The sequence below is a fragment of the Mytilus galloprovincialis genome, chromosome 14 (genome assembly GCF_965363235.1).
Source record: "Mytilus galloprovincialis chromosome 14, xbMytGall1.hap1.1, whole genome shotgun sequence".
In the NCBI taxonomy this organism is placed as follows: Eukaryota; Metazoa; Mollusca; class Bivalvia; order Mytilida; family Mytilidae; genus Mytilus; species Mytilus galloprovincialis.
The window spans coordinates 53,119,179-53,133,074 of record NC_134851.1 but is presented as its reverse complement, the minus strand read 5'-3'; the positions used below and the strand labels follow the sequence as shown (position 1 = coordinate 53,133,074).

The 13,896-nt window shown below is 32.4% G+C and overlaps 1 protein-coding gene across 1 annotated transcript; it reads right to left on the bottom strand.

The window, feature by feature from the left end:
* Positions 1-1,792: 1,792 nt before the first annotated feature.
* On the bottom strand, positions 1,793-6,098 carry LOC143058360 (uncharacterized). Its single transcript, XM_076231864.1, has 2 exons — positions 5,422-6,098; positions 1,793-3,297 (listed from the first exon to the last, which is right to left on the bottom strand). The coding sequence occupies exons 1-2, from the start codon at positions 5,537-5,539 to the stop codon at positions 2,135-2,137; spliced, it is 1,281 nt and encodes a 426-aa protein (XP_076087979.1). The 5' UTR covers positions 5,540-6,098; the 3' UTR covers positions 1,793-2,134.
* Positions 6,099-13,896: the final 7,798 nt, after the last annotated feature.

Here is a 13,896-nt window from a genome sequence, read left to right as displayed (position 1 = left end):
AGATTTACTATGGTACTGAATATTAGCCTTAAAAGAGATGTGACTTGTTTTATCAATGGATGGGATAAAAACCATTTCAATCTTGAGTTTAAATTGCAATATTTGGACTGATTTTCTGCCTTTTTAAACATTTTTTGATTTAACGGCCGTTGCTGTCTTATTCATTTTTTTGGTTTCTCGATATATCGCCTTATTGTTCGCTGGCTTATTGTTCGCTAGCTATTGTTCGCTAGCTTCTGCCTGGTAAATTTAATACTGAGGATTAAATGACTGAATTTAAACAAATCTTTGAAATCTCATTTAAAGTAGGTAATTGAACATAAGAATATACAATTTTACGGTTCTCACCTAAAGTAAAGTGTAATTGTGATCCTATTATGTGTTCACTGCTTTGTGGACATTTAGCTGTACCCTAAGTAATTTGTGATTAATTAGCGTTATAGAACATTTATTTACTCGGTTGAAATTTCACCTCAATGTTTTGAGTTTTTCTGCTTTATTAACCATGATAACGATATTAGTTATTGTTAGTAGAGCATTGTTAGAGTTTTAGACTATGAAAGAAATATGTATTACATGACATTCAAATTGCGTTTGAAAGTGGTGCATGCAGTGATATGGTTTACATTGAAGTTGAAGACATCAAGATGCTTTTTTTCTTAGTTGGTTGTTGTCTCATTGACGTTTGCCCCCTGCGGCTTTCTTTTCTTCACATTATAATGTCAACTTTCTGTTCTACGTGTGTACTACTATAGATGTAATAATCTATGGTACTACGTTTTATTGTTTTCCCCTATTTTCATCATGTTATGTTGAACATAAGAAAACAAGCAGCTAATTCTCGACTGGGACGATCGACAAGAAATCAAGACTCTATTGGGAAAACTATAAGCTTGGTTAGGGCAAACGTGTTGCCCTTCAACAGGACATCAATGAAACACAAAAAGGAAAAAAAAAAACTTTATGCATTTTGAAGCCGACTTTGCATCTGTACATCGATATGCCTAATCGGATGCGTTAGGACTTTAGTGTCATTAGCCAGATGCTCTTATTAAACCAATTTTCTTGTATTTCTTATATACTAAATCGAATATAGAGATCAGATGTTTTAAAGATGAACATCATCAGGCGTTAGTGTGTGTATCAAATTTTCCTTTTCATTAAGTTAATAGGGATCAGATACCAGGAAGATCTGTCACAACAGTTGTGAATGTTTATATGTCTTATATCGGTGATACGTTGGCCATCTGTTTGTGACGAATCGCTCAACATTAAAAATATCTAATTTCAACAGAATTGCTTTATATTTGCATAACATGCTTAAAACAATCCAGTTATAATATAGATCCCCGATTTCGTTATCCTCATATGAGCCTATATATACGAGTACACGAGTTAATATAAATGTAGATCAGAATTTTGATCAGATTGATGCATAGACAATCAAATCTGTTAGACAGAAGTAATGAATAAACCAAAATGATAGTCACTCACAAGTCGAAAACAACAATGTTATGGCAAAAAAAACCCGAAAAACGACCAAAAGACAAACAACTGTCTAAAAAACAAAATTGAGAAAACGAAAACTTGAGCAACACGAACTCCACCAAAACCTAGGGTGATCTCGGATGAACATTACATGTATAACGAATTATGTGGCAATAACTAGTGCACTTAGTGATTTTCCCAGCGAAAAGCTACAATTTACAGGTACATAGCGATAACAATACTAAATATGAAGTACTACTTCCTTTCAACGAACAAATAAACGCCTAGGTGGAGAATAAAACACTTGTTAACTTTAAAATGTCTTTTATAATTAAAATAAATAATGTTCATTTAAACATGTTAAATATATCATAACAAATATTTGTAAAGCAGTTTGAAATGCTATATTGTTAAACATAGGGACTATCAATTGCACGATTTGCACCACAAAAATAAATAACCTTCTTTGGTTAGCATAGCAAAGGGAAAATAAATATAAACGCAGAATTCTATTGAATGGAGCAGTCCTTCTTTGGTCCCGAAATCTTCGAAAAAATGGAAAGAAGGTTGCTGAAATGAGATCGGTAAACATCGGAAATCCATTTGTGACTCAAATTATTTCAATGACTATATACAACAGTATGGGTTATAATGTTGAGACTCTGTCAATCATCACATTTTCCTCGTCAACTTCGTGAATAACATTATTGTAAAGTTTATTGCAATAATTTCCGTTATTGTCCGCATTGAGAGTTTTGACCATCATTTCATTTGAACACAGTATATCCCTAAGTGACCGGAGATCAGATATGCTTTCATTATCTAAGTGTCCATCGTCTTTTCCTTTCCAAATCTGAGAATCACTATCATTGTCGTACGGAGAAAGTTTGGTGGTCTTTGGATAGTCACTGAAATGATTGGACTGTCTTTGCATTGGAGATCGTGAAAACATTGAAAGTTTTGTGTCGTCGGAATATGGCGATGTAAGAATATCATCATGGCTAACTTCGTGGGTCGGAGATGTCCAGTTTTGTCTCCAATAATCCTCTCTATTATTTTTACATTCTAAATGTTCAAACGAATCTTCTTCTTGCAATTCTGGTATTGACGACATCGATGTCGATGAAGTTGACCTCGCACATGAATCTTCTTCTGTAGACATGGAAATACGATGCAATTTGAGTGATTTTAATGATTCGTCCGTTTCATCCGTGCATACTGATGATTCTTCTACCGACCTTCGGCGAGTGTCACGCATACTGCACGTGCTTTCACGACGAGATCCAGGAATCAAACTAGCAACGGTTCTTCTTTGGATCGGAAGAGACATTCTTGTGCTTCCGTTTCTTCGCATTGGGAAAGTTCCAATATTATTGCAATTTCCACTTTCTTCGGTTTTATTGAACAACATGGTGGCAACATTAGCCTCGATTTTGATATGGTAGCTATGTCTTCGGACTAGCTTAGTGTTTTTAGCCTCCTCCTGTTCGAACATGGAGCGTCTGTTAGGCAAAGATCGAGTTCGCACTAAATGAGTTGACTGACTCGGCTTACTCCAACCAAACAAATTTTCAGCTCGAATTCGAAGACAATATTCAGAATCCGGTTTTAAGTCTTTGACATCATATGAATTACCTTGACAACAACTTGTGACAACTTTCCACCTTCGTGTTGTCGCATTGTAAATTTCCACTCTATAGGCTAAAATTGTGTCTATTCTCTGACCCTGGGGTGGTGACCAGACCACTGTTAGTGAATTATGAGTGATGTTCCTTAATGATGGTGTCCCTTCTGGCGGTGGTGGTTTACCTAAAAAAAAGATCAAAAGAAATTATTAGATGTAGTTAAATTTAATAATGTATATGATAAACAGTAAGGAAAGTATAATTCTACATCGTGTTATACAGAAGTTAACAATGTCATGACCTCTAAATATATGTCTTCTGTCAATGGTCATCATCAGAAAAGATAAGGCAGAGAAAGACAACTGACCAGAGATACGTCTCTAGTATATGCGGCTTATACCAGAGGTCCTAGCAGATATTTGTATCTGGTATGTGCTTATACCAGAGGTCCTCACTGGTATGGGCTTATATCCGAAGTCTCAAGAGATACATCCCCGGATCTGGCTTTCAGGGGTCCGTTCATCATAGCTCTGGTGTAACTATAGGATATGATGAATTGAAAGAAAATCCAAAAAGGGGACCTGCGACAAAACCATGACTTTAAAAATGGTCGGTATTAATGCTACATGTATATACACATGTATGTAAACTTAGAATAATAATAATAAAACTGTCCTGGTTTCATTGTTGAGTTCAAAGTACAGTTCACAAGTCTGATAAGATTTTTTCCCCATTACGTTCCAAATTCACCTTTATTTTTGTCTGTATATCAGATAACATTTACATTTGACATTATTTGAAATGGTTACATGTTCTTTAGCACGTTGTGTACATGCAGTTTTATTGAAAGTTTATTTTTAAAAACGGTTATGTCGTTCCACAATCTGCATTGTTCTCAGCGAAAAACATTGTATATCCTGAACTTGAAACTCTTGAAAGAAAAACACAATACCGCCAAGGTATAATAAACTAATAAATCATGATGCAATTTAAACAAGAATAGGAACATAAATTAAAAAAAAATGTCGTGTCATTATTACCAAGAACTTGATAATGTAAAAGAAATGAAGTCCCTAAGGGTTTGTGTGACAAAACAGTAACATAATCGTAACACTGAAATTTCAGATTTCATTTTATCTATGTGACAAAAATAATTTTGTATCTTTTGATTAAAATGTTTACCCAATGGGTGTTATTACATCAAGTTGTTGATAAATTATGTAGATTGATGAACATTGTAGCCATGTAATTATAGATTTATCTAGACGCAGATTGTATTTAACCAAAAAAAAAACATTTCGGATTGTTTTACAATATTACATAATGTGTACAGGTTTGTTCACAGGCCGCCAAATAGTTCCTTAAATTATTAATAACCCATCAAGTTAGGGACTTTTTCCGAAGTTGTAAAATATTCTCAATTTATAATTGAAGTGACAAATATATTTTGAAAAATGCATATTACAATTGTATTATCCCGTAAGTCATGAACAAATTCTCAAATACAGTTTGTTGGAGGCAACTAACCTTTTAAAGACTAGAAATAATTATATGTTGAAAAAGAATTCTTTTTAATGTGTCATACTAAAATACATTATTTGTAAAAGTACATTGAACCCTCTGATAATACCAGGGGATCGTTTGGTGAAATTTGGTATACAACCAGGAACATATATATTGACATACTGTTCCCAGATACAACATGTACAAAATGTCAGGACGCATATTCTAATATAATAAGTATTTATAGAAAAACATGGAGAATGACATGTACAAATTCACCTATATCTTTTAAGTTCAACTTATGTCCCAGGTTTTAAGAGAATTCGTGTTATTCAATCTTTGTTTTTATGTTTTTAAGCTGTTTCTTTTGTTATTATTTTTGTAGTTTCTGATTTGTCTTCCTTTAGCATGTTTAGATTTTTGATAAACTGTTGTACACTTTTCTCTTAACTGAAAACATGAAGGCACGTTCTAACCAACAATGTTAAGCTTTGGTCTTTCATTGGACTTGTTTTGAACTACTAGTATACGCGTAAAGTTTATAGTCAAACGGCAATCATCAAGGATTTTAATATAATTGTATTATACTATACTTTTCAACAATTGATAAACACATATTATATATACGAGTGTATATTTTGTTTTTTTCCAGTTTGTCACATACATGTTTTGAATTTGTTGATATGACAATAAAGATAATTATATATCTTACAAAATTGAACCATAACAAATAAAATACATGTCGCTGATACACGAATACAACAAATGCCAATGTATATAGACATATGTAAGTACCAATACTAACCTTTAGCATTAGAAATTCCATGATAACTAAGTCTGTATTTAGCTGAAGTTGTATATTTATCCTTGTGATCAAAGTTTCTTCTAGGATCATCTTCAGCAAGCGAATTATTAGCTCCCATATTAAATAGTTTGTCGTACTAAACTTTATGAAAATTATTTTACACAAAAATAATTTTATAACACTTTGTCACTCGTTCTCTAACTAATGTTCGTTCATTTCACAGGGTTAAAATCATTCACAAAAAATCCAATGTGTAGCTTTCTGTATTATATTTGAATTGTCCAATCGACAATCGTGAGAATTTGCTGCTTATTAAAACTCCACTCTAAAATCAATGATATTTTTTTTTAGAAATAATGTCTTTATATTAAATTCCAATAATTCCCAAAGTTAAATATTTAAATCGAATGAGTCACATTGTTTTCATACGTCGACGAATTTAGTTATGATATCTATAATAAACCACATGTACATACATACAATCCACTTATCACTTAAAGTATGTCAGGATTTTCCAGGATTGACCAATCAAAATCTGTGACTCACTTATCATAAAATAAAAGTTCAACAACAGGAAAATAAAGCGGATTTTTTTAACTAGTTAACCCTTCCTAAACGCATTTCCGACATGTGTGTTAACTCCTCGAATGATCAAACTGAAATAATCAGACGTCCCTTTAACACGCGGTTTCTTTACGCTTGTGTTCGCGCTTCGTTGAACGTTTATTGATAAGACAATTTTCGAGTGCCCTCAAATGTGCTACTGGCTATTTTGCTGACCGGAAATTTAATGTTTACTATAAAGATATGTCATTGATTAATTTGCCGGATAAGTAAATTCGAGTGTAAATCGTTGTTAACAATTAGTTAGTCGTTCGAAATTGATTTTCTTTATAAATACAAAACAGATGGTCTTCTTTTCTTTTCATTTAAATTCTTTCCTGATGAAATGTCTTAACCTTGTGTACATGTGTAAGGTTTTTAAAATAGATTTTAGGAAAATCTTAAAGTCAACGTTTTTTTTAAATCGATGATGTGTCACTATATTTATACTACAAAGTAAAACTTCGTTTTTATATAATTATAATAAATGGAAATATTATACTCCAGTATGCATTTTCTTTGTAAATTAAAGAACTTGTCTGACATAGAAAAATTATTTACTGGAAGCAAACATGTAATACCCGTACTTTCTGTATAATACATAAGTTAAACCCATATTAAAAACAAAATTGGCGCAAATGCAAATATATTAATATTGTTCACAAAAATAGTAATTGTAACAATAGAACTACTATTTAAAATACAAAACAGAAAATAAAACATTTGAAAAGTATGCAGATGCAAATGAGCTTCTAACATATGTAAGCTAATTATCAATGCTTTAAGTGAGGGAGATACTAATTAACGTGACCATTATTAAATAAATCAAATGGAAAAATTACGGAAGCCGATAAGGGCCATTCAAAAAAAAAAAATTATGTCGTAATTACGACATAGCATGTCGTAATTTCGACATAACATGTCGTTATAACGACATCGCTATGTCGTAATTTCGACATGATATGTCGTTATAACGACATCGCTATGTCGTAATTTCGACATAACATGTCGTTATAACGACATCGCTATGTCGTAATTTCGACATAATATGTCGTTATAACGACATCGCTTTGTCGTAATTTCGACATAACTTGTCGTAATAACGACATAGCTATGTCGTAATAACGACATCACTATATATATTAAAGAATATGTATTATGATTGCCAAGACACTAAATGACACAGAAATTAACAACTATAGGTCATATCATAATGCCCCCAATAACTAGAAAAGCCCCCGCATAATCAGCTATAAAAGAGGGACGAAAGATACCAGAGGGAGAGCCCCCGAAATGCTGTGTGGCAGACAGTGTTATTAATTAATTATTAGCTCCCTTGGTAAAACTCAAAATTTCATATTTAATGTATTTCATTGTTAAATAATTTACATGAAGCTGAATAAGTATATATCTGTTAATTGCATAGCTTTTGCTATTTGAATTCATTGATTAAAGATATTTATTTATATTGTAAAGCTTAATATTTGTATCGTCGCAAAATCTTTGGTCACCTTCTTTAGTTACCTTCTGTGAGAAACTTATATATTTTATCGATCCTAATCGAAAGTAATAAGAAACCGACCGGGGACTCAGCCGACTGACATAAAGTCCTATCAAGGCAAGCAAAGCCTAACACCTTTCTTTAAAGAAGCGCACAACTCCGTGGTTTGTGGTAATGAGGGTGAATGAACGTATCGATTGCTGTGTATTTACTGTCAAACGAAGGGCACGATGTTCCTAAAACACGACGTTACACATAAAAAGCGGCGTCGAAGAGGGTTTTTGACTAATTTTTGCGAGTTTTATTCGTTTTTTTATATGTTGGTTGATTTATTAATTATATTACAAAATTTTTAAAATTTCTGATTCTGGTTCTGTTCGTTTTGTGATGTCATTTTATCATAAATTACCTCAAGTTGTGGAAATCTATTTAATAATGTTTACCCTTTAAGTTATTTCAACTAAAAATGCATTACTGTCGCAAGTAATGTGGGAAAGAAAGATGGGACAGAAGTAGATATAGGCAGATGTGGTACAGTTTTCCGTAAAAAAGATATTTTTTTTTAGATGTACGAAACTTTTATCATATGATGTTTAACTTTCAAGGTGCATATCATCTGTCATTGTAAAATTTCTAAATCTTAACTCAACCCCAATACAAATATATCTGACACTCTGCAAGTAAATTGAACATTTTTACCCTTGGTTAAATTTGAATAGAATTGTATTTTCCCGTGTACATAAGTTGTCGAAATACACCCCTTCAATTACTTGAACCTTGGCTTGAGAATTATTTCCGCAAGTCATCTATAGTGTTTAATTTCTGATATACATTTTAAAATATAGTAATCTACTCCTGGATCGTCCGCAAAACGGCTTAAATAATCCCGGGTTTTTAAAATTCGATGAAACGGTTTTCGTCGCTGTTTGGGATTTGTCTTTCAATTACTAGTACCTCCATTTCATGCACAAGTTTATATTGACGAAAAGTTCCGGCTTCGCTAGTACAGGAATTAATTTCATCACGACAGTTATAACATGAATAGCAGGACAAATCGCGAAGTAAAACACTCCGTGAACTGGTATAAGTCTTTTAATATTGGTGATTGCACCTTACTGAAATGACGACTTTAAATGATCTATGGAGTACTTCCACAATATAAATTTCAATTCTAATTTTACATTTAGAGGATTGTCTTGGTGTCTAAAAATTGTCTTTGCAAAAGTTGGACGAAGTTCATGTAATGAGATGTTTTTCCCCATTTCACCATGCTTTTAAATAAATCGTTAAAAGCTATAAACGATTAATAAAAATTGCAAAATTTAACCTGTGTCGAACCTATGTCCCCGGGTGGAGTCCATAGCAACATGCGCTATTCTTTTTTTTCGGCAGCAATCATCAACCTGTTTTTCCAAATTTCACAACACGATTTGTTTTAATTATCATGAACATTTAATTGAAACTTAAGCACATGTAACGACGGAAATTAGCGTCTTTCGAACTTTCGACGTTTGGACAAATTGGCTACTGTTTTGTAATGTGTGGAAGCATTTTATTCCTTTAAGACCCAAACATGTAGTTAATAAGAAAAGAATCTTGTCATTGTTTACTCTTCGTGTATCTAACTTTTGTTTTGATTAATTATAAAAAATACGCGTTAACTGCTTTGAAAAATGAAATATCAACTTGGACAAAATGGCTACCGTTTGAAAAACGACTGTGTAGAGAAGATTTTATTGAATCAGCAATATTAGAACTCACGAACAATGAGGCAAATATTTGTACTTTTGTTAGATATTATTATTGTCTTACTATTTTTATTCATTTTCTGCTACTTACAAAATTCACTTTCAGTCGTTGAGATAACGAAAAACGTCGTTGGACATTTTTCTTATTCCCGCTTAATATAAAGCCACCGAGTCAAATAAAATTTGGCAAAAATAACGTCTTTAACGCCACAAAGAACCGACATCTGTCGTTGTTCCTGCCAAGTATCAAGAAGATCAGAGAATAAGAAATAGGATCACTATACATAAGATTTAAAACAGTTTTTCATAAATGTAACGTTGGACATCCGGTTTTTTTCACATAGCTTTGCTAATATAATCATCAAATATACTAGATATTACTTAGTATATGATCAAGAGCTGTAAAAACATAATTTGAAACATATATTGAATTTGCTTTAATATTGGTTCGTGTTTTCTAACATTTTTATTTTGTTTTGCGGATGAAATTTCGAAGATTCTGTTTTAAATACTAGAGGTTGTAGAAACATCGTGTCCAACGTTTGTAAGTAGAAAGAGAGCAATCACTATATTTCAATACACCTTTATTACACGAAGGCATGTAGTTGGGCGCTGGTTTATAGGTCGGATGTATGTCAGTCCTCATATAATTCCTCACATATTAGTTCAAACAAGTAGAGAGTTTATCACACTAAGTCTGTATCTCCTAAATTAGGATCTATAAATTATATAAGTTTCTCACAGAAGGTAACCAAAGAAGGTGACCAAAGATTTTGCAACGATACAAATATTAAACTTTACAATATGAATAAATATCTTTAATCAATGAATTCAAATAGCAAAAGATATGCAAATAACAAATATATACTTATTAAGCATCATGTAAATTAATCAACAATGAAATACTTTAAATATGAAATTTGGAGTTTTACCAAGGGAGCTAATAATTAATTAATGTTAACACTGTCTGCCACACAGCATTTCGGGGCCTCTCCCTCTGGTATCTTTCGTCCCTCTTTTATAGCTGACTATGCGGGGGCTTTTCTAATTATTGGGGGCATTATGATAACATATAGTTGTTAATTTCTGTGTCATTTAGTCTCTTGGCAATGATAATACATATTCTTTAATATATATAGTGATGTCGTTATTACGACATAGCTATGTCGTTAAAACGACATAGTGATGTCGTAATAACGACATGGTATGTCGAAATAACGACATAGCGATGTCGTAATAACGACATGTTATGTCGAAATTACGACATAGCGATGTCGTAATAACGACATGTTATGTCGAAATTACGACATGCTATGTCGTAATTACGACATAATTTTTTTTTTTGAATGGCCCTTATCGGCTTCCGTAAAAAATAAAAACAATTACAATTGTATAAATTACTATCAAAATAATGCTCAATTTTGACATATATTTTAGTGACATTGTTCACTCCATATTATATATAATGCCACATTCATGTAACATGTAGTATGCTAATTATTTAAATTTCCTTATTTATAACAATAATTCCCAAATATATTTTTTTTTCAGACTCGAACTGGTATTTTTTTTACAACTGGTAATTTGTTATGCAGCCTAGTACCGGAATAATTTTTTTTTATATCGCCACGGTATATTTTACACTTATTTTGTCTGGAAAATATTAGTTCGGTAATGACCCCAATCATAAAATGATGCAATCACCAAGTTTATCTGATCACTGTTGATGTAACATTGAACAATACTATTAAATAGTCTGTTCATAGAAGCTTGTTGACATATTATACAAGTGTTCCCTGATTATATGAACACTGTGTCCAGATTTATATGGCTTTAGCAGGCTAGCCACCTCTTTATACTTTATATAATTTAATTTTGGTATACATAGATGTAATAGCCATAAATATACGGTTTATGAGTCACAGACTATCAACACAATAGGCTTTAATTCATGTTATGCTTTGATTTGGAAACCTAAGGAGGCAAAACATGATAAACGTTACAATCATACGGTCAAAACACGTGGATACAACTCGGTGCTAACGAAGTTCTTAGATTTAGATTATTATTTATGAGGAGGACAATAATACCAATTCGCAACTGTTTTCAGAATTTAGACAGTAACAGTATTTTTTCTAATAAATCAGAATACTAAAGTTATAAATACTGATTTCAGATTAAGTTTTAAATATTTATCGATATCTTAATTCTATTGATGTGGATAAACCTGGATGATTTTATGTTCGAACCATCAGTAATTGATCTTAATTGTAATTCTGAAGCCGGATAAATGCGATTAAATGTCGGGATCGTGCCACAGCATGGATTCCTTTCGTTAGAACAATTACAAGTCAGTGTTACAGTAATCCTACTGGGGCAATGTTTCTGGTCATTTATCTCCAATTAACCAAATAATTACAATAATACCACAGCTTAGCACATGTCGGGTCAATTCATTACTTAGTGAAATTTATGTTGATTGGAAATGCTGTCTTCAATATTATATGGTTTTTTTTTTGCACATAGATGTAACCTAAGATTACTACAGTAGTAATCCCGGACCATTTAGACAAAACATATTCTTTACAAACGATTATAAAGTTGACTTTCGTATAACCGTAAGTATAGAATTCAGTAGCCTGGCTATCTGGGATCCTGGCTCACTGCTCGACAGTAGCCTGTCGACGAAATATTTGATTGCGTCAGGATGCCATCTTCTTTTTTGTAGAACAGAGGATGCCAAGCTACATTTTGAGAATCATAATCACATAATTATGTCGAATGTTATCTTATATCAATAAAAATAACAGTTCAAGTACGAATTCATGTTTTTATTATCTTGTCATCGGTTTCACTTTTTTTTTAACTGATGACTAAACGTAACAGATGTTTCAACGGCTGATGTAAGATATCTATTTCACATTACTACACATACACGAGTCATTAACTAACTGACAAGATATTAAATATTTTTGACAATAACTGTCATTAAGGTCAAATGTCACAGCTACTGTTCACACTAGTAGTGTCCCTCTAGATACAAGTTGCATAAATGTAAAGCATGATTTTTTTTTATTAAATATTTTGGATTTTATGGGCGGGAATGCCAGGGACGTGGAATGTTTCAAAAGATTATACAATATAATTAATGTATGTGTAATAACAATGATAATTGTAATGATTTTATGGTTCTGATCCTGCCTGGAATTAAATGTATGTGATTTTTATAGAATGAAGATAATAACATCTGTCTGAACTTTTTTTAATGTTTCATTTAGTATATGAAAATGTTTTTCTGTTACAAATCATGATGTATTGTTTTATGTGTACATGTTATGTTGCCCATCAAGGGCCCTTGATTGGAATAATAAATATTCTTATTCTTATTCTTATATATGAAATTCAAGAAATTCGTATTGTCAAAGATGTGAACTTATTTGTTTAACTTTACGGTGTGCACAGGCACTTGTCTCAGAAAAAAAATTCCTATATACCTTAATATAACATTAAGGTATATAGGAAACAATTTTCTGAGACAAGTGCCTGTGACGGTGTGGTCTAAATGTATGTACTCTGGGAACAGTATATATAAATATATATGGTCCTTGTGTATATATACTATATCGGAATATTATCCTTATTATCCTGCATATTAATTACCATAACATACGTACAACGAAAAATTCGTCGACAACTGATGCAAACGCCTGGTATTTTAGATTTTTTCTAACAAGTTCAATGATTATCGGGAAAGCAGAAGACATCACCTTCAGACATATCGATTGTACCTATAGGGGGCGAAAGAAACCAGAAAGACATTCAAACTTATAGATCGACAAAAAACTGACGAGTTAACTCCATGGCTAAAAACGAAAAAGACAAACAGACAAATCATTGTACATAAGACACAACATAGAAACAAAAGACTAAGCAACACGAACACCACCAAAAACTTTGGGTGATCTCAGGTGTAAGATTCAATCGAACATGGAGACACCTTTCACTAATCCCATATACACCTTTTACAACTTACACTTTTTAAACAGCACATCGTCATTTTATAGCCACCTCATTTTAGAAAACAAGACGTTTATTCTATCGTCTGAATTGTTTCTCATTTTATCATGTGGAGGCCTTTTAAAGCTAAGTTACTATAAGGTGTGGGGTTAGCTTATGGTCGAAGGTCATACAGTGACCGTTAGTTGTTTTTAGCCTCTTCCTTGTGTCTGTGTAGATAGGTGGCACATTGGCAACCATATACCATGTGTCCTTATTTTGATATAGTTCATTTAAAATTCCGGTCATATATCCACACACGCACTAGACAAAAGAGAACAAGAGGAACAGCGTTTTACTTAAACTGTTTTTCATCTTAGATTGAAAATCCCAATGTTGCCTGCCGTCGTGATGATGATTAATTAAATTGCCCGCTTCTTTTAGATCGTTTAGGATTCTCAGAGATAACCCGAAATATTCAGTTTTTAAATTCCGCTGCCGTCTACGATGGCTACATGCCAGGAATGGAGGGATCTATCACGGAAAGGATTTGTGCAAGTGAGTTGTGGCTTTTTAACTAAAAATCTTACAATAAAAAGTGATTGGAAGGTACAAATGGTTAACCAT

Coding starts and splice junctions, on each gene's coding strand:
- LOC143058360 (XM_076231864.1), bottom strand. CDS start 5,539: ATGGGAGCTAATAATTCGCTTGCTGAAGATGATCCTAGAAGAAACTTT. Junction 3,298..5,421: donor TGGAATTTCTAATGCTAAAG/GTTAGTATTGGT, acceptor TCTTTTTTTTAG/GTAAACCACCACCGCCAGAA.